Source organism: Cibotium barometz, chromosome 13, assembly GCF_041138505.1.
Source record: "Cibotium barometz isolate CiBa-2024 chromosome 13, ASM4113850v1, whole genome shotgun sequence".
NCBI lineage: Eukaryota > Viridiplantae > Streptophyta > Polypodiopsida > Cyatheales > Cibotiaceae > Cibotium > Cibotium barometz.
The window spans coordinates 36,772,104-36,798,161 of record NC_141058.1 but is presented as its reverse complement, the minus strand read 5'-3'; the positions used below and the strand labels follow the sequence as shown (position 1 = coordinate 36,798,161).

Below are 26,058 nucleotides of genomic sequence, written 5' to 3'. Positions count from 1 at the left end.
AGATTACTTTGATCTCTAGGTCCCATCCTCTTGGGGTTGGGGCTTAGGAGGAGAAAACATAGGAAAGAGAATATGCACTAAATATGACTTGCATTGCCCAGCTTATGCTCACATTAGCTACTCTACCAAATGTGCTCCATAACCAACACCATGTGGTGGCTATGGACTCTCAAGTGCTCAATCATCCAGTGATCATCCTACACTCACACATCCCATCCCATCTGCATCCCCCCCCCCCCCCCGGGCGGCCCGGAGACACGCACACACACACACACACACAAGGGGCCAAAATGAATGCCACACTTAACATGTGTGTTATATTTGCTCAACTAGTCTAGGTATTGAATTCAAAGATAGAGGAGGTTTCTTCCTCTTATCACGGTCCTAGCTCATAGAAAGCCTGATCTGAGCCATGCAATCAAGGATCCACATCCCAATGATACTAGCCCATCATGAGATGGCAATAATTCACCAGATCCCTCCCACAACCATCACAAAGGCCAACATGTGATCAAGACACTCTTGATGAACATACAAGCACAGATGCCCATGGATTATAAATTCATGTTCAAACTAGAGTTTTCAAAACATCTCCACAGAATGGAAACAAAGACCCTCCAAACGTTCTGAATAAGCAAAAAATCAAATGCAAAGGGATCCCAATGTCACATCATCAATTCACATCATAGAAAAGGAATAGCAATACTAAGACACAAAATTAAGAATCCTAAGATACTTATCCAAAGAAACATGTGTTTTTTTTTTAACAAGACCCAACATTTTGTAACAAAATTTGCAAAGAAAAGATTAATCAACAACAATACACGAGAAAAATTGATTACAAATGCATTGCTAAAATTGTGAATTTCAAATTTTGATTTTTCAAAATAAATTATATTGCTAATGCAGTAAGTTACAATTTCGAGGTTGTAATTTCATTAAAGACTAATGCAATGAAATTAGATGTCTAATCAATTAAAAGAAGAAAAAATCAATACATTTGAGTCACCCAACAAAAATTACAACTTCCATTTGTTCCATTTTGGTGGTGTATGTGTCTGATCTCCCTAGTAGTAGTAGTACCTGTGTCGGAAATACTATTTGTGTGTTTGATCTCCCTAGTAGTAGTACCAGTGTCAAAAGTAAACATTTTTCTAACCAGTGAAAAAAATGGTGACCATCAAACCAATCGGGTTTAACTGAAAAAATGCATATATTAACCGGTTTTATAACTAAAACTTTAAAATTTTGAATCTTTAAATTCAAGGCTAGGCAAAATTATAACCGGTTTTCTAAATGACACCAAAATGTTTTTACATTTGCATTAAATATATTATGTGAGATTTTCAAGAATAAAAGTGCTTTTCTAAGGTTTCCTTTTAGTATGTTATGATTAATGCTTGAAAAAGTGAATAAAATAATGACCCCCATATCCTCAATATTTAAGGCAATAAAATGATGACCCCCCATATCGTTTCACTTTCTATTTGCAATCCTATCTATTTAAGGCAATAAAATGATGACCTCCCATATAGTTTCTATTTAAGGTCCACAATTCTCTATAAAAAGCCTCAAAGGGCTCACTCAACGAGTAGAGGGAGGGAGAGAGGAGTGGGGAAACTCATCTTCTACGGTTGTATTAATTTGAGCCGTGAAAATTACACTAAAGGACGGTTTTTTTATGACATGCGTCGCTACCTTTTGGTTTGGTCATATGATTTTATATTACTTAACAGAAGCCTCTTTTCTGGAAAAAAAAAGGGGGGTGTTTGTGGCATCTGGAAGCAGTCCGACAACAGGCATTGAGACCAGTGACTCTCTGCCATCGCAATCCAGTGCCCCAGGAGAACAGGCCCAATTATGTATAGCTTCAACCATTGCACCAATCATTGTATCTTGCCTGCCCAAAGCCACTGCTAAACCTGGTAATCCAAAGAATATTGGATGGAAGCTATGGGGATTGGGATAACCGGGGACACTATGGTGGTGCTGCTGATGGTGACTTTCTCTTTGCCCTTCTTCGATGCTGCTGTTCTTTGCTCAGTAGAGTCACAAGAGTAACATTTCCTTCTTTAACTGTCCTGCTCCTTGGGGAGAAGAGGAAGCAAAGCTCCCCTACTAAAACAATCCCACCAGACCTGCCTTTACACTCTTTAGCCATAGATGCCCCATCTTTGTAGCTCTCTTTGCCCTTCGCATTTTGCTTGTTACCGTACCACTTGAAAGCCTCCTGTCTTTTAAAAATTGTTGCCAAATGAACCACATTCACCATACTTGTTGCTTCTTATGATAATCTTCATAACAAGGGAGTTCTCCACAGGTCAAGGTTGTTAACAGCAGTTGCAATTGAAACTCGTCAAATACTCCTAAGGTTGCAAATGTCGAACTCATCTCCCAGGCCCAATCAGTGCCTTCTCGACATCCATCTTCTTGTCAAACTTCAGGGGATTCAACATCTTTAACATATGAGCCCGCTTTCTCAAATGCTTCTTGCTTACTGGAGCCCCCTGCTCTGGCATTGCCTGGTCAGCACACTGCAGCTGGAGATTTTGCAATCCTAGCCCACCCTCCTGAAAGACACGAACAGAATGTTTTACAGACAAACATACAACTTGCTGCAACTACTGTGCAGGCTAAATACTGGCATTACAGAAAACCTCACATAGAAAAGGGTTTTCTCTTCCTCTTTTTGAATGTGTATTCACAAAAGGCAGCTGAGTGGACAGCATAAGTCCACCTGTGGGCACTTGTCTGGGCTCTCCATCCACCCAGAACTTCCCTCTGCATGGCTGAAAATGAGCAGCCTATCTGAGACAGAGGCCTCCTGGCACCCTTGCCTTCCTGGTATTCTGCTGATGGCAAAACCTCAAGAGCTTCTTTCCACAGAGCTGCTGCAGCAAGGAAAGATGGATAATGCATGAGAAAAAAAAAGCCCACCAAAAGCAGACCTTTCCGGCAGTATACTGCTATTCATTCAACCAAATGCTCGAGAGAAAAAACCCACCAAAAGCAGACCTCTCCTGCAGTTTACTGCTATTTCAACCAGAAAAAACAAGCATGCAATGCTTTCCGCCAATTGGCAAAGGCACTAATCCCTAAGAGAATACCAATGAAGCTCTCGTAATTTTTCTTTTAGATGTTCAATGACTCACTTTAGGCTGGAACTACTTTTGCTGTGAGGTTAAGCCCACATTTCGAAACAGAAACACTCTGCCCAGCTGCAGCATGCTTGTGTTACCATGTGTGTTCTTCCATGTTAGAGAACTTGGTCAAGTCCTCCTTCCTAAGAGGTCACCTAACCAAATAACTTGGCCTATCCATCTAGACCCCAAAACCTTAAGGTGTCCCCTCTAATCTAACCAATTATGAAAACCTCCAATCTTTCACATCATGCTTGCTTCATTTTATACATTTCAAATACAAAAGAACCTGCGTTAAAGCATATGTAGGCTTGACCAAACAAGCCTAGTTTTGATGCAAGGTATCCCTAAATCAAAATCTCAAAGAGCCAAGGGAATCATCATCTTAGGAACTTAGTGAGACTAACCAAAAAACTAACTAGTATTCTCGAAAATACACACTCAACTTTACTACAATAATTGAACCAAGTGAGGATCATCTTCTTGGCTAGCCTCACTCCACAAAAACTGGACGTACGCATCCGTCTTCTGAGCCTTAAAACATGTCATTCTTGATTTTGCTAAAGCTCGTTTGATACATTATCTGCGACAACATTCTCTTTGCCACATACTTACAAGATTTCGAGATACAAGATTTCCATGTGAAACTTGCATTAATTCATCCCACCGTGCTTGTCAACATCTCAAATCTGGTTGGTAGCAAAAATACTTAGAAGTATCACAATCATGTACACCTAAAACTCAGCTTCATACACAAGTAATGCCTCCAAACCTTGAGTGCACGAGTTATCACATACAACTCAAGCTGCAAGGGCGTGGATGTGAGGCAAGTCTAACTCCATTCTCCCATTTACTACATATTCTAAGTACTCAATGTAAGAGAATACAACGTGCGGTGTATACGAGAGAACGCTCACAAGAAGTAGGATCTTTCACAACACAAAACTTTAAAACTCAAATTGCACAAATAATAGAGATAGAGAAGAAATTGTATTACTAAAGTGATACAATTGATGGGAAATCCCCACACTAGTGTGCTCCTGTGAAGGAGCTTCGATGGCTGATCTAGAACTACTAAGACGGAGACTATATGCTACCAGGGAGTAAACTCACAGTGATGACTATGAACTGTGTGGAGAAGGGGCTGGCCATGTATCTATACAGGCCTATATGTGTGTGCCCGCCCTGACATGACCGCGTAGGTGCGACCGCAATCATAGTTGGTGCCACCGTCACTAGAAACTCATGGTAGTTTCCCCACCTCCCACAGCCATCCGGGCTCATCTTGGGCCCCGTTCAGGCCTCGCAATGTTAGGACAGGGTGTCCAAGAGTAAAGTCTACCTACTCCATGTGTGCACCATTATGAGATAACGGTCTAGTGTAGCATGTAATCTATTTGGCAGTGTGCCAAATCTAATCCAAGCCATCTCTAGACCATCTTGCCTCATAGACCACCGTCCTGTGTGAACATGGGGATGCCGGCCGCCCAGGCTACTCAACCATGGCTACTCCTCATAATGGGGGCCATACAAACATGAGCTAGCCGGTGCCTAGACAATACAATATGAGGGTGGAGCATTGATATCCAACACTCAATAGTATGTCTAATTCTCACATTTTTTAAAGGCTCATGTGGAAGATTAGGTAGCTCTATAAACTAAACAAAGGCTTTACCATTTACCAGATTATCCTTGTCATCCTGTTCTCTTCTTAAGTGACTCACATAAACACGGGATGCATTTTGCGCTAATAGCTGTAATTCGTAAGCAATCTCATCTATGTGTGAACATACAAAATATAAGAGAGATCAGGGCACTCGTCTATCCTCAAGGTTTATGAAGAATCAGGTACCTTTTCTCATTCTTTGTAAACTCTACATATCCTCGATATGCAAACATACTTCTTGCCATTCGTAAGTCTTCTTAATGCTGTCTCGAGCAAACTTAACCATTTGGTTCTTATCCTCAAGAAAGTCTTTAGCTTATTGTTCCTAACACTAATTCCATTGAAGCTTGAGATTCAGCCTAATGCAAATGCAACAAATACACGCATGATACAAATGATGCAAATGCCACACAGGATACTATGCAGAGCCAAGCAGATATGCCTAGTGGTATGGACATTGGAATTGGGTCTAGCTCCACTCCTCGAGTTCAAAGGGCATCTTTTGCTAGTTGCCCCTAGCATTGGCTACACTATAAAGAGGGCAAACATAGGGATGGATGGGCTTCAAAAGCCATGCAATAGGTTGACGTCGTAACACACAACAAAGCCTTCTTTAAACCTGTGAGTTACGCAATCCACTTTACTTTAAGAGAGAAGATGAGAGCCAACACCAGATTGGGTCCCAATTAACCACCGAAGTCTAGCTCCGCTCCTCGAGTTCAAAGGGCATCTTTTGCTAGTTGCCCTTGGCATTGGCCACACTATAAAGAGGGTAAACATAGGGATGGATGGGCTTCAAAATCCATGCAATAGGTTGACCGTCGTAACACGCAACAAAGCCTTCTTTCAGCCTGTGAGTTACGCAATCCACTTTACTTTAAGAAAGAAGATGAGAGGCCACACCAGATTGAGTCCCAATTAACCACCGAAGTCTAGCTCTGCTCCTCATTCAAAGGGCATCTTTTGCTAGTTGCCCTTGGCATTGGCCACACTATAAAGAGGGCAAACATAGGGATGGATGGGCTTCAAAAGCCATGCAATAGGTTGACCGTTGTAACACGCAACAAAGCCTTCTTTAAGCCTGTGAGTTACGCAATCCACTTTACTTTAAGAAAGAAGATGAGAGGCCACACCAGATTGGGTCCCAATTAACCACCGAAGTCTAGTTCCGCTCCTCGAGTTCAAAGGGCATCTTTTGCTAGTTGCCCTTGGCATTGGCCACACTATAAAGAGGGCAAACATAGGGATGGATGGGCTTCAAAAGCCATGCAATAGGTTGACCGTCGTAACATGCAACAAAGCCTTCTTTAAGCCTGTGAGTTACGCAATCCACTTTACTTTAAGAGAGAAGATGAGAGTCAACACCAGATTGGGTCCCAATTAACCACCGAAAGCACCCCCCCCCCCCCCCCCCCCCCCGCGCGGCAAGGAGGAGTATTTGCTTGTGCTACTTTGGAGAACTTTGTACGATGATGTGAATGATGACTGTGGACTGCCAAACGCAAGGACCAGGAAGACCGAACGCTCGCTGAACCGTATGCTGAACTAATAGCACCATAGAAGACTCTATGAAGCCACTTATGCAAATCCAAAATTGTTGAGGATATGCACATATGCTGGCTAAAGATGAGAGGATCTTCTATGCTGCCTTAGACTGAAGCACTGAGTGCTTGAGGCTTTTTGTATGCTTCAAGAACCCTGAGGGAACTTAAGCACACATGTTCTCTAACTGCCAAACGCAAGGACCAGGAAGACCGAACGCTCGCTGAACCATATGTGAATGATGACTGTGGACTGCCAAACGCAAGGACCAGGAAGACCGAACGCTCGCTGAACCGTATGCTGAACTAATCGCACCATAGAAGACTCTATGAAGCCACTTATGCAAATCCAAAATTGTTGAGGATATGCACATATGCTGGCTAAAGATGAGAGGATCTTCTATGCTGCCTTAGACTGAAGCACTGAGTGCTTGAGGCTTTTTGTATGCTTCAAGAACCCTGAGGGAACTTAAGCACACATGTTCTCTAACTGCTTGGCTGAATACTTTGACGAATGATGTGATTTATGCAAGGGACTAGGGGCTGCTTACATAGGTGATTTTGCTGCTGGTTGGTGCTAGAATGCTGCTGTTGGATGTCACGAACTAGCATTAAATGCTGGCCGACTGTTATATGTGCTGGAATTTTACTGCTGACTGGGATTATGAGGTGTCCATTATGCTTCGCATCAAAAGTTAGGAGTATAGCATGCCTTGTGGCTGCCCCATGGCTGGACCATGCACATGCAACTCCTACATGCTTCTATATGCTTGTGCTATGCAACTAATGGACTCACTTTGACATGCCCTACCCTCACATGACTCTTCATGCTTGTTCTCCAAGTGGGTTAAGCGACTGGCCCTAACACTTAAGGCTAGGAGATTGACCTGGTAGCTAACGCTTGACATGTCCCGGATTAGGGCTTACAATGGGGTCACGGCATACGACATGTTTCTAAAAAGGGTATTAATGATGTATAATATTACATTGAACGTTGAGCCAATGTGTCACATAGCACCACCATGCAGGGTGTGTGTGACATTCCCTCCTACTTAGCTTGGAGGTAGGTTCATGGCTTCCATGTAGTCTGACAACCTTAGATATGCATGATACCTATCACACAGATACTGATTTTCAGCATATATGGGCTGATTTATAGCAGCAGGGTAATTCAGCCCTGAATTATTCTATACGTGATGGGTATTTGATGATGCACAACTGCCTTTGTGTGCATAAAAACTCAAGGCAAGAAGTATTGGAGGAATGCCATAGACCGCCTTATGCAAGACATAGAGGCATTCTTGCCACTACGCACGCTTTGGTGAAGTATTTCTTTTGGCCTCAGATGCGTAAAGACATTGATAATTATGTCCGCCAATGTTTGGTTTGCTAGAAGGTCAAATTTGATAGGCATAAGACTCCAGGGTTGCTTCAATTGTTGCCGATTCTGAATCAACCTTGGGAAAGTATTGCAATGGATTTTATCACGGATCTTCCAAAAAAGCAGCAAGGGAATGATGCTATTTGGACTATTGTGGACAGGTTCAGTAAGCAAGCACATTTCATTCCAGTGCGGAAGACCATAAAGCCAGAGCATATGGCGAAGATATTTTTCGCCCAAATCTTCAAGCTCCAAAGACAATTGTGGGGGACCGTGATCCTCGCACCACTACTCTCTTTTGGCGCACACTATTTGATAATATGGGAACCAAGCTAAATTTCTCTTCAACATATCATCCACAGACGGATGGGTAGAGTGAAATTGCAAATTCAGCAGTGCTTGATTTGCTGAAATCTTATGTCTCTGACTGCAAGTCAGACTGGGAGAAGTATCTACCACTTATTGAGTTTGCCTACAACAACACAGCGCATACTTCTACGGGTAAGGCACCCTTTGAGATTGTTTATGGCAAAGTTGTTTGGCCTTCTATTTGCAACAAATGAGTATGTTAGGGATCTGGATATTGCCTTCTCACAGGTCAAGACAGCCATACGGAGATCCCAGGAAAAGCATAAGAAAGCTGCATATAAACATTGAAAATAGTTACAATTTAAGGAGGGTGATTGGGTTTTATTGAAATTCCAAAAAGCTTGTCTCCGTAAGAAGATAGACAAAGAGAAAATGTATCCCAAGCTATCTTGCAAGTATTACGGACCATTTCAAATCTTGGAGAAGATCAATGAGATAGCTTTTTGACTGGTGTTACCAGATTATTGGCGAATACACAGTCTTTTATGTCACTCTCTTGAAACCATATGTTGGTCCAAATCCTTTGGAACCGGTAGTGGAGGACCAACCGGAGATTGATGAATTGAAAGAAATCCTGTAGTCCAGCAGGTTGTCTTTCACAAAGAACGAAAAGCGCCTCATGGCAAGCTTGTTCGTAGATATCTGGTTAAATTCAAAAACTACCCACTTGATGTGAAGTGGGTTGATGAAGAATATTTTAAGGAGTACCCGGATCTCCTTACTGCATATATGGACGCTTTTCAGTTGCGGACAACTCATTAGAAGCCGAAAGGGATGTCACAATCCTCCAGAGATCTGTGCCATGCGGAAGGATTTCCTCGAGCATGATGGTTTCACTCATATAAGAGTTGGTGACTTTAATGAGTGATTAGAGTTGGTGACTCTAAGTCAGTAAGAAGAGTTGGTGACTCTGACTACTGAATTTATGCATTCATGCAAGGGTTGGTGACCCTAGTGAGTGTGTAAACTCATGAAAGACTTGGTGACTCTATTTAGTGAGTATGTGAACTAATGGAAGGGTTGGTGACCCTAGTGAGTTAACTGGACTCATGCAAGGGAAATTGCTCTAGTGAGTACAATATTTGGATCCAGCATGGGTGGTGCCCATGGTTGCGATGTTTTGGTGTACAAGATGGCAAGTTGGGAGATTTAATCCAAATCATCGCGCACAAGCATTTGCTTGTGGAATGCACTTGCATGTGTTGACTTGTTTTGTTTGCCTTAACATTGCATGGTATTTTGCCTATGAATGTCAACGGGCATCGGGAACGCCTGGACACCCCGTGGATGCGTGTGTGCACACCTGTTTGGGACTAAGACAATGGTTTTTATGTGTTTTGCAAGTGGTAAGTGTGCACACTCACCTTATTTAATTATTATTTCCTTTGTCTACTAAAGTTTATGGTTGCAGGTTCATATTCATTAAAGTTTGGGCGGACAAACTTAGAATTTATAAGAGAGTTCACATCGGGCTGTACTTTATTAACGAACCGGGACCAATTATGAGTGCTGGGCGCCCGGGCACTCGACCAAAAGCCCACAAGTTGCTAAAAAAGGCTGAGGTGTTATTTTTATAACCCACGAGTTGCTTTTTTGGAAGCTTGGTGTGTTGAACAAGTCATTAGTCAAGGCAGCCAAAAGGAGCTGGTCGACTGCTTTTTATGAGAGCTGAAGGTTGTTTGTAATATGCGGAAGCTTCGGAGAAGGATCGGTACTTCAAAACTCAGAAAACAGCACTCTTTTCGCGACGGAATTAACGCACAAACTGAAAGACGATGTGCAGAAAAGAGAGAGAGAAGGGGGAGATGGAGAGGACACAGTATTGGGTCCCAATTACCCTCTGTAGGGCCCCCACCACGGATGGTGTATTTGCTTTATTAGAATGATGTAAATCTGAAACAAATACAAAGTACTTGACCTATTCTTGGCTAGAAAACCTGCCCTTGACCTTCAGTCCTTCACCCCTTAGCTTTAGCAAACCCTTGGCTGTCCTGGCCCTTGAATGCTTGATGCTCTTGGTGAATTATGAGATGAATAATGGGATTATGGGCTGGGGTATTTATACCCTCCAAAGCATCTAGTCGGCCAGTTCTTAAAAGCTCCACGACTGGGTTCCATGCAATAAAATGCTTTCACACTCTATTAAATACTGTCCAGCCTGCGCATGCATTCTGGGACAGCTTTTGGCTGCTGGGCATGCTGCGCATAGGTGTGGGGACTGCCCCTACACCTGGCCGACTGGCTGGGCAGGGTTTCTAACCCTGTCGGCTGCCTGTCCAGCAGCCCTAGGGCTGGCCGACTGCCCTTCCAGCCCAAGCCATGGCTGGTGGGCACAATGTGGGCCCTCCTGGCCCCTTGGGGGTGGTTCTACACCTCCCCCATGCCCAGACTAAGTATGCAAATGCAAATCCTTGCCCTGGGGTAGCCCTATGGGCTGGCCCCATCTCTACATGCAAACTACATGCCTACAGAGGCCTGGCATCCAGTTGCAAACCAGATACTCAGCACATCTGACATCATTCCAGAGGGAGACTCACAGCGCGGACTGGCACTGCTTCATGTGCAGGACAATGCACACCTGACCTTGGACTCATGTGCAGGACAATGCACACTTGACCTCGGACGACTGAGATGGATCCCTAGCTGACTCGTCCCGGACTGGGCTCACATGGGACCAGTTCACCATCCCAGGTCCTGCACCTTCTGTACAGAAATGTCTACGTGGCATCCAAGTGCGGGATGCACGTGACATCCCCTTCTGCTTAACTTGACGGAAGCTGCATAGCCTCCAAATAATCCGTCAATAATGCCGGATAGTCGTCGAAAAATTCTTTGTCGAGCCATACCGCTTCATGAGTTCCTCGGTCCTGAAACTTCGTGAGGAACTATCGTAGTCTTCGGCCTGAGCCATGCTTGAAACGGTGCAGAAGGACCTGTTCTGGAACCATTACTTCTGCTTCATCAATGATGTCTGGTTCCGCTTCGTCTTTGACCTCTGAAGGGGTTGGACCTGCATATGGTTTTAACCAACTGACATGAAATACATCGTGCATAGTCCAACTCGGAGGTAGCTTTAACTGCATAGACACCTCATTAATCTTTTTCCGGATGGGGAATGGTCCGAAGCTCCTGAAAGACAACTTTGGGCATCGCTTGCCCACTTGCTTTAATCTTTGCTTCATAATCCGAAGATATACCCAATCTCCTTCCGAAAACTTCATGTCCCTTCGGTCTTTATTGGCCTGTCGAGTGTAGGCCTCTTGCGCTTTAGCCAATCTGTCTTTGACGGACTCTAGGATCTCCTGGTAAGACTCCGTCACTCTGTTCGCCTCCGGTACTGAAGACGACGTCCTGGTTAACAACGACTGGAAAGGCCTTCCAAACGCTGCCTCATATGGAGTCCTGCCAATAGCTGAAGAAAAAGAGTCATTCAACACAGCTTGAACTAAAGGCAAAAACGATTCCCACTTACCTTGCTGATCGTGGACATAACACTTCAGCACATCAAAGGCCAACTGGTTGTATATCTCTGTCTGGCCATCTGTCTGTGGGTGGAATGCACTGGAAAAATTCAACTTAGTACCAAAATTATCAAACAATGCCCTCCAAAAATGACTGGTAAACTTGGCATCTCGGTCTGACACTATGGTCCTAGGAATCCCACCAATTGGGTACCAATGCCGAATGAACAGCTGGGCAACATCCTCGGCGGTCACATTGGCCCTGCAAGGAATAAGCATCACAAATTTGCTGAACCTGTCAACAATAGTCAAACACTGTGTATTACGCTTACTCGGACTGGGAGGCAGATTTGTGACAAAGTCCATTGAAATGTCTTGGAAAGGACCCTCAGGAATTGGCAAAGGCTGTAACAACCCTATCTTCTTTCCACGAGGAGCTTTCACCTTTTGACAAATGTCACAGCGTTGTACATATGTAAACACATCACGCCTCATCTTTGGCCAATAGTATTGCCGTTCTAATTTCTCCATAGTCGAATTCATGCCCCTATGACCACCTGTAATGGCGTCATGGGCATCATGGAGAAGAGCTGCCCGGAATGATTTCATGACACACAGTCGGCCTTTGTAGTAAAGCCAACCATCGCGTATCAGAAAATGGCATGGTCCTGTGGCATCCAATGCCTGTTCCCACTGTGTACCGAATTCCTCGGAATCCGCGTACGTGTGCTTCATGTCTTCTAGTCCTGTACCAACAAGGTCTAGTCTAGTGGTCTGAATCGCAGCTACTTGTCCCTTCCTGCTCAAAGCATCGACCACTGGATTGGCCTTTCCTGGAAGGTACTCAATCATACCACCGAACTGCTGGAATATCCGACTCCAGCGGTGCTGTCGATCACTCCACTGTGCACTGGGCATCGTCTGAATCCAGCGCAATGCCTGATGGTCAGTGCGAACCTCGAAGTCACGGCCATACAGAAAATGTTTCCAATGTTTCAAGGCCTGAATGACTGCTAGGAGTTCACGATCGTAGACTGAGTAATTCTTTTCGGCGGGCAGTAACTTACGAGACATGTAAGCTACTGGATGACCATTCTGTTGCAACACACCTCCAATTGCGATGTTACTCGCATCGGTGATCACTTGAAATGGTTCGTCCCACGAGGCAAGGGCTAGACAAGGCGCTTCTGACAAAGCCACCTTGAGGTTCTGGAATGCCTCCAACGCTCGTGGAGTCATTCGAATCTTTTGCCTCCTTGTTTTCACTCCCTTTAGCAGATCGGTGAGGTCTGCCGAGAGATCAGAAAACTTGTCAATGTGGGTGGAATATGCCTGGCATATACCCACAAATGATCTAATGTCATAAGCAGTCTGAGGTACTTCCCAGTTAACAATCTCGGCCACTTTAGCCGGATCAAGTCGAATGCCTTCGGCACTGATTATATATCCCAAGTAATGTACCTGGAACAGATAAAAGTCTGACTTCTTTTCATTGACATAGAGCTCGTTGCTTTCCAGCAACCTAAGGACTTTCTCCACATCAATGTCATGCTGCTCAACTGTAGCTGAAAATATGAGTATGTCGTCCAAAAATATGAACACACACACTCCAATCAACTCCCGGAAAATACGCATCATCATGTGGTTAAATGTAGCTGGGGCGTTCGTCAAACCAAATGGCATGACCACAAATTCATAGTGGGCCCGTTCTGTACGGAAAGCTGTCTTGGGGATGTCCCCCTCAACAATCCGAACCTGGTGGTACCCACTCTTTAAATCCAATTTAGAGAACACCTTAGCTCCATTCAGCCTCTCGAGAATATAGTCAATTCGAGGCATCGGGAATCTGCTCTTGATAGTCAGCTTGTTGAGTGCACGATAATCGACACACAACCGAGAAGACCCATCTTTCTTCTTGACAAATAAGATCGGTGCTGCAAACGGCGACACGCTGGGGCGGATGAAGCCAGCTTGCAACAATTCTTGGAGTTGGCGGTCCAACTCCGATTCCATGGCCTTAGAAAGGCGATACGGAAACTTGCTCGGGGGTTCCGAGCCTGGGAGGAGGTCAATCTTGTGATCCTCCGGTCTGGACGGGGGAAGCTGGGGAGGGAGACTGTCCCGAAGAAAAATCTTCTGGAACTTTTCATGGAGAACCGAGTACTTCTCGGAAGCACTGGCCACCGTCTGGGCTGTCTGGACGTAAATCATCGCACACTGTGCGCCTTTCCTGACTACTCGCTTAGCCTGCAAGTGGCTTATGAGCGGAAAGTTTGGAATACCTGGCTCACACTTAATGGTCACAGGGGTGTTTGACACATTCCGATCAATCTGGAACGTGTGCTTGTCCCACTTGACATCAGGAAGAAACTTGTGAAACCACTGGATACCCAAAATTATGTCTGCTCCTACAAGAGGAGCAACCATAAAGTCACGCACAAACTCTATGCCCTGAATGACTAATTTAGCACCTAGAGCTTCATACTTGACGCTCGTTGTCATACCTGTGCTAAAACCCTCAACTTGTTTGTCCACCGGAGTTAGCTCGAAACGGGCACGCCTAGCGGCCTCTTCCGTGATCACATTCTCCGTGCTGCCGCTGTCAAACAAGACAACGACTCTCTGGCCACCTATGTAGCCAAAGGACTTGAGCAATTCGTTGCGCTCATAATCCTGGTCATGGGCGCCCTTCTGCTTATCTTTGAGCTCCCGGCTAATAATTGCTCCAATTGAAGCACCGGGGGTTGAAGAACTAGGGGTAGCCACTGGGGTCTGTGTGGGAGCTGTGCTCACCACGGAAGCTGTGGAGGCGGCGGCGGCCTTTGGAGGCTTCTTCGGACAATCCCGAGAAGTATGTCCTTTTGTGTGACAAAAGTAACATCTACCCTCCTTCCTGTACTGAGCAAGCTCCTCAGCACCCAACTTGCCACCTGTCTTGCCTGCCTCCGCTTTCTGGTCTGGAGTAAGCTTAGACGCATTGTTCGAGTTCTTGGAGCCAGAGGCTCCCGGGCTCTGTCCTGGGGAAGACCCCGTCTGGTTCTGGCTTTTGCCTCCCGAGGTGTTAGCCTTGGGAGAAGCCGGCTGGGAAGTCTTGGGCTTGCCACCATTGTGTTTCATTTCTGCACTCTGCGCAAGCGAGAGTGCGTCCTCAAAGGTGGCTGGCCTAAACATACGCACCTTGGATTTGCGTGTCCAGGCCATACAGAAACTGCCCTTTCTTGTCCGCATCAGATAAGCCTAATTGTAGACACAAGGTCGAAATTCTATTGGCAAACTGAAGGACTGGTTGCGCATTCTGACGCGCACCCCTGAACTCGTCTTCGAGTCGCTCAAGGTAGTGGGGCGGTAAAAACCGCTGCTTAAGGTCACGGACGAATTCGTCCCACCCATAAGCTGCCATACCTGATCTGGTGTGGGCATGAGCCCACTGAGTCCACCAAGGAATGGCCTCACCTTCCAAATACCAACTGGCTAAGATCACTTTGTCAATATCTGATTTCCTAACTGCGGCAAAGTAAGCTTCAAATTGATGTAACCATGAATACAGAGTAGTGGGATCGAGTTTACCATTATACTTACTGAAATTCATTTTCTCGGGAAAATGATTCGAGGGCGCCGCTGGTGTCAATCTGGCGTCCAAAGCTCGGAGGTAACGTTCGTGTTCCACTCGTCGCATGGCTTCGTCTTCTCGTTGTCGAATCTCCAATGCACGCATCTGCATCTCAAGCAAGGAGCTTGGTTGCGGCTGTGACCCCTCGAGAGGGTCCCTGTGACGAAGATCTGGTATCTGGGGTACGGAAGGAGAGGGAGGAGGAGATGGAAAACGCGACGCTGGAGAGCGAGAACGCTCCTCCAGAGCCAAAATCCGCGCCTTCTGCTCATCCAACTTGGTTGTCTGGTCTGCGATTGCTCGCATCATCTGCTGGAACATATCTTGTACACTCAAGCCGGGTGCCCTCGCTGGGCTGCCTGGTGCACTCTGGTCCCATGGTTCTGGTTCTCTCTCGTCGCCGAAGTTCGCCATAGCGGGAATATGCAGTTCCTTTCCGGAACGCAATCTGACCATCCACTATCTGTGTGGGAGACTTCCGGAGGCTTCCGGAGGCTAAAAACCAACTGTCCTTCGAGGGACAGGAGTCACTCCGAAAGGGGTAGTCCACCGGCGTCTAAAAACCAACCACACGAGCGAAAAATTTTCTGGTTGTCTTTGCTGAATCTTTGTCCTTGAAGTAGGCTCTGATACCACTGTAATATGCGGAAGCTTCGGAGAAGGATCGGTACTTCAAAACTCAGAAAACAGCACTCTTTTCGCGACGGAATTAACGCACAAACTGAAAGACGATGTGCAGAAAAGAGAGAGAGAAGGGGGAGATGGAGAGGACACAGTATTGGGTCCCAATTACCCTCTGTAGGGCCCCCACCACGGATGGTGTATTTGCTTTATTAGAATGATGTAAATCTGAAACAAATACAAAGTACTTGACCTATTCTTGGCTGGAAAACCTGCCCTTGACCTTCAGTCCTTCACCCCTTAGCTTTAGCAAACCCTTGGCTGTCCTGGCCCTTGAATGCTTGATGCTCTTGGTGAATTATGAGATGAATAATGGGATTATGGGCTGGGGTATTTATACCCTCCAAAGCATCTAGTCGGCCAGTTCTTAAAAGCTCCACGACTGGGTTCCATGCAATAAAATGCTTTCACACTCTATTAAATACTGTCCAGCCTGCGCATGCATTCTGGGACAGCTTCTGGCTGCTGGGCATGCTGCGCATAGGTGTGGGGACTGCCCCTACACCTGGCCGACTGGCTGGGCAGGGTTTCTAACCCTGTCGGCTGCCTGTCCAGCAGCCCTAGGGCTGGCCGACTGCCCTTCCAGCCCAAGCCATGGCTGGTGGGCACAATGTGGGCCCTCCTGGCCCCTTGGGGGTGGTTCTACACCTCCCCCATGCCCAGACTAAGTATGCAAATGCAAATCCTTGCCCTGGGGTAGCCCTATGGGCTGGCCCCATCTCTACATGCAAACTACATGCCTACAGAGGCCTGGCATCCAGTTGCAAACCAGATACTCAGCACATCTGACATCATTCCAGAGGGAGACTCACAGCGCGGACTGGCACTGCTTCATGTGCAGGACAATGCACACCTGACCTCGGACTCATGTGCAGGACAATGCACACCTGACCTCGGACGACTGAGATGGATCCCTGGCTGACTCGTCCCGGACTGGGCTCACATGGGACCAGTTCACCATCCCAGGTCCTGCACCTTCTGTACAGAAATGTCTACGTGGCATCCAAGTGCGGGATGCACGTGACATTGTTGGACAGCAGGAAGGAGAGTTTTGAGGCTGGCCGACTGCTCCTGTTGATGCCAGATGGCTCGATTGCAAACACGTGCTTTGTGGCTGGTTGACTCGTGGAACATGGGCTGAGTGGCTGGTCGACTGCTAAAACACATGCTGCAGAGCTGGCGATAGTGATTTCTCTCGTCTCTAGTGCTGGCCGAGTTGCTATAGAGAGCCAGTCAAGTTGCATACAGGCTCTCTAGGCTGGACGACAGCTTCTCCTGCTTCTCTACAGGCTGGCTGTGCTGATTTACAGAAAAATTCAGCAAGATACCAAGGGTTTTCTTGGGATGGAACCGATACATTTTGTGTCTGGCTTCAACCCTACTCACTGGTTGCAAAACGATTTGGTGTAACTGCTGTTTTGGGCCTGTTTGGAGCTGCTGATTTGCACAATCGTGTGGACAGCTGTGTTTGTGCCTGGCTTCAACCCTACTCACTAGTTGCAAAACGATTTGGTGTAAGTGCTGTTTTGGGCCTGTTTGGAGCTGCTTGCACAATCGTGTGGACAGCCATGAAACCAAGGGAGCAGTTGGTGATTGTTTAGCCTTGGTTGGCGACCAAGGGCTTGGTTTCACGGGAAGGCACTTGGTGACTGCTTTGGCCTTAGTTGGTGACCGAGGGTTGGCTTTTCTGGAAGAGCAGTTGGTGACTGCTTTGGCCTTGGTTGGTGACCTAGGGTTTGCTTTCTCTATTGAGCAGTTGGTGACTGTTTTGCTCTGGTTGGTGACCGAGAGCTTGTATTACTTTGTTTTCCACAGATTTGGATAAATCTAAATGTGATGTTGGCAGAGGAGTGGAACTCCCGGGCACCCGCATCTTGTACAAAAGATTACTCTGTTGGTAATAAAGACACCTCGGGGGGGGCGGGGGGGGGGGGGGGGGGGTGGCCCAACTTCAGCCCCTAGTGCTGTGTCATGTGCAAGATTATCTTATGTGGTTTCAGGATGTATGTGTTGACAAATGTATTGATTCATACTCATGTTGTGATGGATGCTGAATGTATGCTGTGATTTGGGCCACTGGTTTTCTGTATTCACATGCCCACCTGTGAGAGAGTACCCCTGGGGTTCTTGGAACATACAATCAACCTCATGTGGGCTATGGTTGTTAGGGTTAGGGTTTTGGAAGGCACATCAACAGGAGGCGTGAGAGTGAGAGTGAGAGAGAGGAACACGTTTGCTCAATATATTGATAATGATAAAATGAAGTACAATAGCCACATATAAGATGTGACCTAAAGTGTGTTCACATGGTCCGGCCATAAACTGTGCCAGGTGGACCAAATCACTTATAAACCATTATAAGTGAAACTAAGCTAAACTGGGAAAAAAACCTCCACTAACTGAAGTAAAAAGTGCCCCAGTAACCTACTGATGATCACTAGCACTCCCCTAGGTGCATACACAACATAAAACCCAACAAACCCCCCTGGAGTGATATGTGATCACTGTACATCATCCACCAAAAGGAAACAAATTCAAAGCAGTGCGGAATGCTTTGAATTTCGGACGTGGTAGTGCCTGGTGAAGATGTCTGCCACATTCTAATCTGTAGGGCAGTAAATCAGACTGATATCACCTGCCTGGAGTCTCTCCCGAACAAAGTGATAGTGAATCTCAATGTGTTTCGTGCGAGCATGAAACACAGGATTCCTGGCCACGGCAATGGCACTCTGACTATCAGTATAGATAGGTGTAGACTCCTCCACTGAAATATCCATATCAGTCATAAGACGACGCAGCCATACACACTCAATGGTAGTAGTGTAGGCTGCTCTGTACTCTGCCTCACAAGACAAAGTGGCCACTGTGGTCTGTTTCTTGCTTAGCCAAGAAATACATGAAGAGCCAAGAAAGAAACAATTTCCACTAGTGGAATGTCTGGTATCAAAATCACCAACCCAATCTGAATCGCTGTAAGCATATAGCTGCATGTCACCCCCCTCAGGATAAAGCAATCCAAGAGACAAGGTACCCTGCAAATACCGAAATACACGCTTCACAGCTTGCCAATGTGACAATCGCGGGCTGTGCATGAATCTGCTCAACTGAGATACGGCATACTGAATATCTGGCCGTGTAGTACACAAGTAAATAAGGCACCCAACAGCCTGAGCATATATAGTGGCATCAAATAAAGTACTGTCATCTTGTAGTGACAGTTTCATCCCCGGCTCCATAGGAGTACTAATAGGCTTGCAATCCTGAAATTTGAACTTCTCCAGAAGTTTAGCAACATACCGAGATTGCAACAACCCAATGCCTCTGTTATCATGCACAAACTGTATGCCCAAATAGTAGTGTACGAGCCCCAAATCAGACATGGCAAATGTCTGTTGCAGTATCTCTTTAAAAGCTGCAATTTTGTCATCATTTGATCCCATGAGCAAAAGATCATCTACATAAAGACTGATGACTAACAGATCTTTCTCTTCTTTCTTTACATACAAAGTGGCTTCTGATGGACTGTTCACAAAGCCTTGAGTGAGCAGGAAAGCATCTATCTTTGCATACCAAGCTCGTGGAGCTTGTTTCAAAACATACAAGGCCTTTTTTAGCCTGCATACTTTCCCTTCATGACCATGTTCGGCAAAACCTATGGGCTGATGTACATAAACTTCCTCCTCGAGGTCCCCATGTAGGAAAGCAGTCTTGATGTCCAACTGATGAACAACCCAACCACGATGTGCAGCCAATGCAATGACACTCCTAAGTGTCGACATACGGGATGTAGGAGCAAATGTCTCCTCATAATCAATGCCCTTCTTCTGTGCATAGCCCTTTGAAACTAGATGGGCTTTGTACCTGTCAATGGATCCATCTGCATGTCTTTTCAACTTATAGACCCACTTAGTACCAATGGCTTTCTTGCCTTTGGGCAGATCAACCAAATCCCATGTTTGATTCTTTTTAATAGAATCAAGTTCATCCTGCATGGCTTTGTTCCAATGCACATTGTCTCGTGCATCCACAAATGAATCAGACTCATCATCATCCTGTAAACTAGCTGCCATAACCATATTTAAATCCATGATGTGTGCATGCTCATTGGTCCGTGTCTCCCTACGAGTACGGCCAGTAAGAGGAGTATCTAGATGGCTGTCCTGTAACGTCCTCAAATACCATCTAGGTATATGTCTGACCTGTGGAGCCTGTTGCCCCATATTTGGCTCAACTTCTGGCTCAATCTCCTACTGAATTTCTGCACCACCTTCATGATTAGCTAGCTGTCCTGCACCCTCATGGGTTGGATCACCAACTGTGGAATGAAACTCCATAGGTAGTAGGCCTTCAAACACATCATTTTCAGCCTGATTTGCATCATAACTAGCCATGGATAATTCTGATTTTTCATCGAAAATCACATCCCGACTAGTGAATATCTTCTTGGACAGTGGGTCATATAAGAGGTAGCCCTTGCTCTCACGGCTATACCCAACAAAAATACATTTTGTGGCTTTATCATCCAACTTCCTCCTTGTATGGAACAGTTGTCGCCTGTATGGACAGACAGGTGCTGGTCTGCTCTGCGGGTATACGCAGTAGGTGCTGGTCGCCTGCTGTCTGCTGTACGGAGTAGGCTGGTCGACCAGTGTACGGAGCAGTGTACGACGGCTGGCTGCGCACGACTGTACGGCTGTCTACGCTGGAGTGGCTGCAGCTGATGGCGAGGACCTGATGGCGAGGGACTGTACGGACAGGGCAGGCAAACTTGCTCTGATACCCCAATGTGGGCTATGGTTGTTAGGGTTAGGGTTTTGGAAGGCACATCAACAGGAGGCGTGAGAGTGAGAGAGAGGAACACGTTTGCTCATATATTGATAATGATAAAATGAAGTACAATAGCCACATATAAGATGTGACCTAAAGTGTGTTCACATGGTCCGGCCATAAACTGTGCCAGGTGGACCAAATCACTTATAAACCATTATAAGTGAAACTAAACTAAACTGGGGAAAAAACCTCCACTAACTGAAGTAAAAAGTGCCCCAGTAACCTGCTGATGATCACTAGCACTCCCCTGGGTGCATACACAGCATAAAACCCAACACCTCAAGCACTTCATGCTTCAGTCCCAAGGCAGCATAGAAGATTCTCTCATCTTCAGCCAGCATATGTGCATATCCTCGCAATTCTGGATTTGCATAAGTGGCTTCATAGAGTCTTCTACATTGCTATTGGTTCAGCATATGATTCAGCCCGCATTTGATCTTCCTCATCCTTGAATTGGGTGGTCCACAGTCATCATTCTCATCATATGGTATTCCTCCCTCAAGCCTATGAGAGATGGCATCATGGTAACAATGGGCAGCAACGATGCAAAGTGCCCAATCAAAGATTTAGGTACTATTTCACTCATGTCTAAAGAAGGTTATGCAATAAGTCTTTCAAATGTTCTTTGGGTTGCAAAAATGAAGAACCTCCTTTTTGTCTCTGCCATCAAGAACCAGGCATCCTCACATTCTGATGGAGGGCAACCCGTAACATTTCTTATAGAGAGTAAAATCTATGGCCATCAAGGATGTGCCTCGAGATGTTCCCAGACCCAGAAGGTTAGAGGAGCAAAACAGGACTCGGGAGAATCTTGTGAATTTTTCTCTCAAGATCCAGGAGCCTACCATATTTGTTGAAGCACAAGCGGATTTGAAGTAGATGGCAACCATGCAAGCACAAAATGACTCCATTTTGAAAAACCACACTTGGGACCTTGTAGATCGTCCTCCAAGACATGAGGTAATTGGCAAGGCAAAATATAGATCTAATGGTACTTTGGAAAAGTACAAGGCACAACTAGTTGCTAAAGGTTCTTAGAAGTTGAAGGTTTTGACTTTCACGAGACTTTTGTTCCTACGGCCAGGTTAACCACAATCCCCACCATTCTTACATTTGCAACACAGGGAGGTGGTGTGTTCTCCAAATGGATGAAAAAACTGCTTTCCTCAATGAGAATCTCAAGGAGGAGGTATATGTGGGGCAGCCATTAGGGTTCGTGGTTCCTGATTCTGAAAGCAAAGTTTATAGGTTACGGAAGGCACTCTACGGGCTGAAACAACCCTACGTTAGGTGAGAGGGAGACATACATGCGACCTATTTGATAAAGGGAGAAGGTCACTGAGTATCGACGAGATTAGGAATTGCAGATGAGGAGAGTAGGATGCATGCCGTGATGGGATAGTGAATGCCCAATGGCAACAGCCTATGAGAATGAAGGTTAGGAACTTTGGAGTAGATCATGGAAGTTGGACAGCATCATTAAGGCTAAATCAGCATACAATGAAAATGGACCAGATTTGAAGGTTTTTAGGGCCAGAAAGAGCGCTGCCAGGCACCCAATGAACCAGCCAGGGGCTGGCCTGTAAAAAGGCCCTTAGGTTGGCAAAAGGGGGTTTTCTCCAATTTTTGAGCCCTTGGCTGCTGATCACAGGCCAACCAACAACAGCTAACGGAAAATCCGACTGAAAACTACCTACCACGTCTACCTTTGCAAGAAGGAAGGCCAGAAAGGGCAGGTAGCCAAGTGTCTGCTGTATAATTTTGTTGAAAACTAATGCAAATAATTGATGGAATTTTGGAAGAACCATCAAAAAAGCCCTGGTCAAGAAAGCCTACACCCCTCACAATTGTTGAAAAGTAGAAAAGTCAAAGAAAGCAGTTCTTTCTAGAGAACTCACCCAGAAGGCACATATTCGAGCGTAATGAAGAAGGCATGGTGAAAAAGAAAAAGAGGCCTCCAAAGATCTTCAAACAGGGTCCAGGTTTTGTGCTCCAATGTGATCTGCATGTCTCCATATCAGTCTCTAGAAAGCCTCACAGGCACAGCCGAAAATTCCTTGTGACTGGAAAACACCACCTGCAACTACATCAAAGCACCTGAGTCTGTCATTGGCTTCCCAAATATGGTCTTCATGTCTCCGTATCAGTCTCTAGAGAGCCTTAAATGCACAATCAAAAATTTCTCCTGACTGGAAAACACCATAAGCAACTACATCAAAGCACCCGAGTCTGCCATTGGCTCCCAAACTAAGTCCAGTTGAGGCACATGTCCTTTCTTGATCAATGATCTACTTAGGATTTGTAACTTTGCATGGGTCTCATTATGTGTGTGGCCTTTACTTCCAACCATGAACTCGTGCACCTTATTGGCCACTTCGAGCCATGCCATGCCAGCTTTCTTCAATGCGCCTGCCGATCTCATCAAAACTTGTAAACGATAAACTGCCTCCCACATCTGAGCATCAGCATAAATGTTTGACATGAGCACATACAAGGAAGCATTGGTAGGATCCAAACCAACAAGTCGATCAAAGATAAGCCTCCCTAATTCCACATTGTGATAAGTTCTGCAGCTAGTGAGCAAAGACGTCAACAAAATGCTGTCTGATAGGACCGGTATGCTATGAAGAAAAGACACGGCTTCATTCAAGCGACCAACCCGGCCTAAAAGATCAATCATGCAGCTATAGTGTTCCATATCTGGTGAAATAGCATGGTCATCAGTCATAGATTTGAAATACTTGTGGCCTTCGTCCAATAAACCAGCATGACTGCATGCAGTGAAAACGCTGGTGAATATGACGCGATCTGGCTTCAAGCCTTGTTGTTGCATAGCCTCAAAACATTGCACAGCCAAACTACAGTGGCCATGCTGAGTGTACCCTGCAATCATCACGCCCCATGTAATCACATTTCGAGCCGGAAGCCCAACAAAAACTTTGTGGCCCTCATCTACACTCCCACATTTGGCATACATGTCAACAAGGGTGTTCCCAATTTCTATATCTGGTAGAAAGACCCTTCTGATTATCTGATCATGTATCACCCTACCCTGTTGTAGGGCAGTAATACCACTGCAAGCTTTCAATATGCATAAAAAGATAACCCTGTTTGGTTCAACACCTTCTAGTTGCATCTTCTTGAAAAGTTGAAGAGCAGAATGACAGTGCCCGTGTTGGGTATATCCGGCCATCATTGCACCCCATGACACTACATTCCGATTCAGCAACCTGTCAAACACCTTGCGAGCTTCCTCGACACCCCCACATTTGGCATAAACATCAATAAGAGTAGTTCCTATTATGACATCTGATTCCAGATCATGTTGACCAACATGACTATGTATAATTTTGACCTGCTCAAGTGCTCCAGTACTACTACAAGCTTTGAAAACCGACAGAAATGTGACCCTATCTGGTTGTACCCCGTTGTGCTGCATTTGATGATATAATGCAAGGGCCTTGCCATACTCTCCAGAATTGGCATGTGCAGAAATGATAGCATTCCATGTGTACACACTTGGCCTCGATACCTTCGAAAACACCTCACTCGCTTCATGCAGACGGCCGCATATGGCAAAAAGGCGTATAAGGTGGTCCACTAAAACAGTGATAGCATCAAGCCCAACACTGACCATGAAGCGATACACATGCCTGCCTGCTTCCAGGTCCTTTCTCTTGATGCATTCCTGCAGAAGGTGGTAGATTGCATCCCTGGATGCTGGAGTCCTTTGCTGGATCAAGCAGTCCGCAAGCACACGAGCTTCATCCAGGGACTTGTTCAAATTTTGCACTGTACCAGAGCTTTGATGATGAGGTATCACCCTTTCTCAATTAAAGGAGGAAGTGTTTGTTACATGCACATCATGATAAGTGGAGGGCCGGAAACAGCCCATTAAGAACCATAAAGTAAAATGAAGAAAGTAAAGGCAAAGTAGACTCACCTCATCTGCAAGCGAGTCGAGAAAGCATTGTGCCGTGAGCTTGTGAAGCAGACGTGGGTGTCACTAATACATCTTCAATGGATGCGGAACCACGGCTTCTTCTATTGCAAACAGATTGCCAAAGAGCCCTCCACTTACGAGGTCGCTGTGTCCATGCTGCAAGGCATGCGGGGCCATTAGTTAATTTAAGGCTTCTTTAAGCCTCCGATTTAATATATAGCTAGCACCAAAACACAAAGGACTAAACGTTCATTTAGGCTTTTCATTCAGGAGATTAGTGCCTCTATTTTTTTTTTTTAAATTACCTTTTTTCGGTTTGTCCAAGTGTGAGTGGGCTTTAAAAGCGTGATGATTTTTGTGTGGGCACCTCGAGATTGGCCATGATAGTGTGAACCAGAGGGGTGGAGGTGTTGGGTTCCACCCCTTATCGACATCATCATGTTGAAACCTTTTTGTATTTGGCCTCCATGCATGTCGTGCCTCCTGGATTCATGCTTCTGTTGATTCTTGTCTTGGTTGGGGTCGAGTCTGCTGCTGCTGCTACTGCGTTTGCTGCGTTTCTTGTTCCTGTTGTCTTGGTTGGGATCAGATCTGACTGTTGTGTTTGCTGCATTGAGTTTGCTTGGCTTTCGATTTGCACCTGGTCTCATTTCTCAGGGTCCGGTGCTGGTTTGAGTCTTCGTGTTCAGGGCTTTGGGTGGGGTTCGCTTTGCCTGTATGGTGGCTTGGATGGTGACGTTTTGTTTCCTGCACGCATCCTTGGGATGCATGCAGATTATAATCAGCACATGGCTTCATTTAGCATGATGTTTTTTTTTAAAGAATGGTGTTTTTAAACACTGGCTTTAATTAAAAAAATATTTAAGATATAATGTTGTTTTGGGATTCATTTTTGTTGGTTACAGTGCTCAGAGCAAGGGTTACACATTGTATCATCCGCAGTCAAAGCGTATCTTGATTAGTCGAGATGTTGTTTTTGTGGAAGATGCTGTGCAGCCTTTGTTATCATGTACCAAAGAGACATGTGTGAGCTCACGGGATGTATTTGATACGTTGTTGCCTTTATTTACAGGTGGGAATTCAAATGTAAGTCCTAATGAGGCAAATATTCAGCCTATGCAGATTTCAAACGACATCATAGATCAGCCTATTTTTGATGCAGATTTACAGGATGTAATTTATGAGGATAGGGCTGAAAATGAGCAGGCTAGAGGTATGCCTAAATGGCTGGTGCAAACCTTGCGTGATAGTAAAATTGATGCACCTATTTCTAGTCGTACTCATTCAGGTTTTCAGCATGCCTCTTATGCATCAGATTGTTATGCTTTGGCTGTGTTTAGTATGTGTGAAGAGGAAGAACCTCTTTCATTTGATGAGGTACAAAAATCAGAAAATTGGTTGGTTGCAATGCAAAGTGAATATGATGCTATAATGAA

General features: G+C 45.5%; 1 protein-coding gene across 4 annotated transcripts; it reads right to left on the bottom strand.

Annotated features, from left to right (window-relative positions):
* Positions 1 to 1,612: 1,612 nt before the first annotated feature.
* LOC147632640 (pentatricopeptide repeat-containing protein CRR2, chloroplastic-like) lies at positions 1,613 to 24,847 on the bottom strand. 4 transcript variants are annotated; one of them, XM_086807440.1, is made up of 4 exons: positions 24,623 to 24,843; positions 22,578 to 24,503; positions 2,663 to 2,891; positions 1,613 to 2,570 (listed from the first exon to the last, which is right to left on the bottom strand). In XM_086807440.1, exons 1-2 carry the CDS (start codon positions 24,625 to 24,627, stop codon positions 22,889 to 22,891), a joined length of 1,620 nt encoding a protein of 539 aa, XP_086663566.1. In that variant the 5' UTR covers positions 24,628 to 24,843; the 3' UTR covers positions 1,613 to 2,570; positions 2,663 to 2,891; positions 22,578 to 22,888. The 4 variants fall into 4 exon arrangements, with proteins under 4 accessions (XP_086663566.1, XP_086663567.1, XP_086663565.1 ...); XM_086807441.1 differs by having other exon boundaries at positions 2,738 to 2,891; XM_086807439.1 differs by having other exon boundaries at positions 1,613 to 2,888; positions 24,623 to 24,847.
* Positions 24,848 to 26,058: the final 1,211 nt, after the last annotated feature.